At 28.6% G+C, this 4,283-nt stretch overlaps 1 protein-coding gene across 1 annotated transcript in view; it reads left to right on the top strand.

The window, feature by feature from the left end:
• The window catches only part of frj (farjavit), a 10,561-nt gene extending 6,647 nt beyond the window's left edge, over positions 1–3,914 (top strand). Inside the window, exons 6-8 of the mRNA XM_014426074.3 lie at positions 1,524–1,700; positions 2,521–2,662; positions 2,884–3,914. Coding sequence (XP_014281560.1) covers positions 1,524–1,700; positions 2,521–2,662; positions 2,884–3,126 — 562 coding nt within the window. The 3' untranslated portion in view covers positions 3,127–3,914. The remainder of the gene's footprint in view (positions 1–1,523; positions 1,701–2,520; positions 2,663–2,883) is intronic.
• Positions 3,915–4,283: the final 369 nt, after the last annotated feature.

The following is a 4,283-nucleotide window of genomic DNA, read 5'->3' on the forward strand; positions in this document are numbered from 1 at the left end:
GAATGTTGTGGATTCAGTTTCCATCTGACTCAGACAATATTTATTTCCGGGTTCCCCTGAAAAATGAATCTTGGCATTCAGATTGTATAGGTCTTCAACAGAGGAGTTGATCAGATATTAAAAAGGCATTAAGAAAATATATGTAACAAATGAAATATTTAGGGGGGGGGGAATAAAATAAAGATAGAGGAAAAAAAGAGAATAAAACAAAACGAACCTGTTAGCTTGAAATCTTACCACCAAGTGGCTTCTGCACCATGAACGGCCAAACTCCGAATTAAAAAATAAATTACAGGGATGACTAAGTGTTTTTAAGAGGAAATGTTACAAGTGGATAAAAAATAAAAAGTAAAAAGTAGAAAATATTTAGAAAAGGAAATTCTCAGATCACATTCATATGTGAACTTTTTATGTGATTTTGTGTTGGCAAAGAAGTAAAACATTAAAGTATTTCCGATGATCCATGTTATTGTTCTCCATTATTTCCATCAGTATTCACTGACATTTGTAGGTTTTTAAAATAAAGTAGAGGTTTACTTGTAAGTCTTCATAAATAAAAAAGAGTCATTTTTTATAATATGGGATTTGATTTAATAGAATAACCTGTATGCCATAGTATAGTATAGCAATTGGTAAACACAACGCCTCTGATTAAAATATCCATTTGTAAATATCATATTTTAATTAAGTATATTATAAGAAAGGGTTCCACGATATTTAGTCTTTCAATTCAATAAAATAAATAATACATTTGAATAGATATATTCTCATCTGTAATCAATAGAAATATAAAATATATCTAATACTGTAGATAAATAAATAGAATAGAAGCTGTTTCTAGAACAACTAATCACTTTAGAAAAGGAACACCCAGAAACATTGCGGCAGTCACAGGGAATAATTTAATTAATTAATTAGTCAAAAAATTACAACAAAATAGTAATACTGTATACTAAGTTACCAAGAGAGTAAATAAGCATAACAAGGTTTAAAAAAACTATAATAATACTTGCTAATAATTATTTTCATAAACTGAATTTATGCTGTTGAAAGAATGAAAAAGTTAAAAAGCAATTTCTTTCAAAGTTCCATACATTTAGCATCTTAATCCCTCTGACTGCAAAAGTCCTTCCACTGTTGAAAGCATTATGGTATAATGACTTCCTATGTACCTTACTTGTTATAGTATTGTTGTTATGTATCCTTACTTGATGTAGTTTGTTTATAGATTTTGATCTGAAAGTAAGAATTAAAAACAAAATCTGTGCTGCTCTGAGCATTTCATTATGATGCATTAATTTTTACTTTCAGTTACCTATGTATGATATATCTAGTAAGTTAAAAGTATTGTGATCTTTAAAAATATTTTTGTATCCTTAAATATTAACGTCTATAAAAATAATTATGAATATATTATATTCATACTGTGGTTATAAATGAAGGTTATATTAATTTATTTTATCAGTTGTATTTATTATTAATTAAATGGGACATTATTATGATATTTTTAAAATTTTCAACAGGAGTAGTGATGAAGAGAAAGCCAGTAAAGAACAGTACAATTTTGTGACAGTTTACAGCATAGAACCATATCACACGGAATTCGAAACCACTGTGAGGGCTTCTATGAAGTATTGGAATATGTCCGTCCAATGTTGGCTCACCAGTTATATTTATCTTAGATCCTCTAAAGCATATAGGTGAATAATTTTTTTTTTTAGTATTAAACAAAAGAAATGGTTAGCATTCTAGGGGTGATTTAGTTCTAATGTAAAGTTATAAGTTTTTTACTTAATTCTTACTTTCAAGATTTTTAGAGAAATACTTTAGTTCTTTAAATTTACCTTCCTCTCACTTATGAACACACAATGCAAATATAGATATGGTTGCTTCCTTCATAATAGGGTAGGTTCACAATCAACAAAATTGGATAAATTGATTAGAAGAAAAATGCTCAGAACTGGCAAAAGGGTGTCGTCTTCCATCATGGCAACACTAGACCCCACTCTTTGTTAGTCACTCGCAATAAATTGTTTGCCCTTGGATGAGACCTTTTGTCCCACCCTCCCTATTCACCGGATATTGCTCCTAGTGACGACCACTTATTCTGGTCTCTACAAAATTCCTCAAGTGGAAAACGGTTTGAAAACGAACAGGGTGTCAGGGAGCAGCTTGATAACTTTTTTGCTAATAAATCACAGACACTCTATGAACATGGGATTATTCAGCTGTTGGAGAGATGGGGTTAGGTAATCGAAAATAATAGAAATTATATGGAAAATTGGAATAAATATTATGTACAAAATATACTTAGTTTTCTTTCACTCAAAAAAACCGAAAGGACTTATTTGCCAACCCTATATATACTATGCATTAAGTATTTTTATTTATAAACAAATTCCTAAAATTGGCAATCTAATAGTTAAATTGTTAATTTTTCTAAGGAAATTTGAAATTAAAATTTTTCTGAATAAATGTGTGCCATCTTTTTTTACCATTTAATTTTTTATTTTATTTTAGGACTCTCTTTACTTTTGTCGTTTCTGCTGTATGGCACGGTACCTCACCTGGCTATTTCTTTTCATTTGTTTCTGTAGCATTGTTTCTTCCAATCGAAGACATTTATAGAAGGAAAAGTAAACAAATGGAAGTTGCCTCATGGGTAAGTTCTGGAATATTTTTCATGTGCACGATTCAATATTTTGTTGATATTTTCTTTTCTTTTAATTTAAATAAGAATTAATAATACATAACCAAATAAAGTTTAGATACCTGTTTTTTAATCTTGATGATTATTGTTGTCACATGTGTATGCCACAGAATCTATGTATGCAAGTCTATTAATTTGCATAAAATTTTGAACTCATTGAATTACAATTTCAGGTTGCTACATTATGCTGGATATTAGCGCACCAGTCAAAACACTATCTTTTCGGATACTGGGTTGTCCTATTCCGATTGCTCGCTTTTTGGCCGTGTTGGAGCTACCTTTCATCAGTGTACTTTATACCAACAATCCTCAGTACTTTAGGAATGTATTTAGCTTCTTTAATAATTTTTAGAAATGTTAGATCTTTAAAAAGGACTGATCAAAATGCTCCACAATTAGTAAAAAAGGACTCATAGATGAGTAAATTTTCTTAAAGTAAATTTATTTTACTTTACATTTAAGATTCTTTATTTTTATAGATTTATAGATTAGTAAGTTATCATTTATTGATAATGGTAATAAATATATATTTGTGAACATTTTCTGTATATAGAAGAAAATGTTTAGCTCTTTTTCTATTCTTCCATAATTTATTTGTTTTTATAACTTTTTCCCATGATATTTCACTTAATTAATACATTTTTTAAATTCTGAGATGCTTAGTAACACTGCTAGGGTCTTCATCAATTCAATACATTTTAGAACTTTACTATTTCAAAAATTCTTAAAATTTGGCATTTGTTCTACTGGTGTAGGCTTGAATAAATGTGAAATTTTATTGAAATAGGTCCACTAGTTTATAAATTACACTGCTGCAAAGCTCGAGAGCGAGCAAAATATTAATTATTTTGTTATAGTCATATATCATATTTGTTTTTCTTAATTTATTCTAATCAAAAACTTGTTTTATTTTGTTACTGAGATTAGAAAAAAAGTTTAAATTCATTTCAAAGTAGACAAACTATGTATGACAAAATATGTAGTATATCTTGAAATAATGGAGCAGTCAAAGAAAAATCTAAAAAAATAGAAAATTTGTTTTATTAATGTTATTTTTTTTTTTAAATTAGAAAAAGTTTAATTAAGTGTAAAAATGTTATAGGTACATGTTTTATTTTATTAAATGTTGTTTAAAAGTGCATATTGTACCTACTTTACCACGTCATAGTATTTATTACTGTTATCTACAACTCTTTGTTCTGTGTGAAACATAGGAAACATCATTGATATTAGTATAATAGTTGCAAAGAATGGGTTGAAGCTGAATTTTTTTATTAATTCCTCATAGATGGTCCAGGTTAGTGATAAGTGAAGTGTGTCTGGTAATTCCAGACAATTTGTTTGACAATCTTTAAGTTAGTCGTCTGTTTTGTTATCCAAGAGCCTGCAGTTATTTAGAACCCTTTGAAATCCCGCCTGTATTTCTTTGTTCTTTAATTTATTAATAAGTTTCCATCATACTTTTTTTTTTCTCATTTATGCTTCCTGATATCTGAGTGGGAACAAAACAACCTTTGAATTGTGTCTACGAAGGTGGCTATTGTCTTGTCTTGCCTGGATGCTAAGCTTCATT

The sequence above is a fragment of the Halyomorpha halys genome, unplaced genomic scaffold, assembly GCF_000696795.3.
Source record: "Halyomorpha halys isolate HHAL.00 unplaced genomic scaffold, Hhal_1.1 Scaffold548.1, whole genome shotgun sequence".
Classification (NCBI taxonomy): Eukaryota; Metazoa; Arthropoda; class Insecta; order Hemiptera; family Pentatomidae; genus Halyomorpha; species Halyomorpha halys.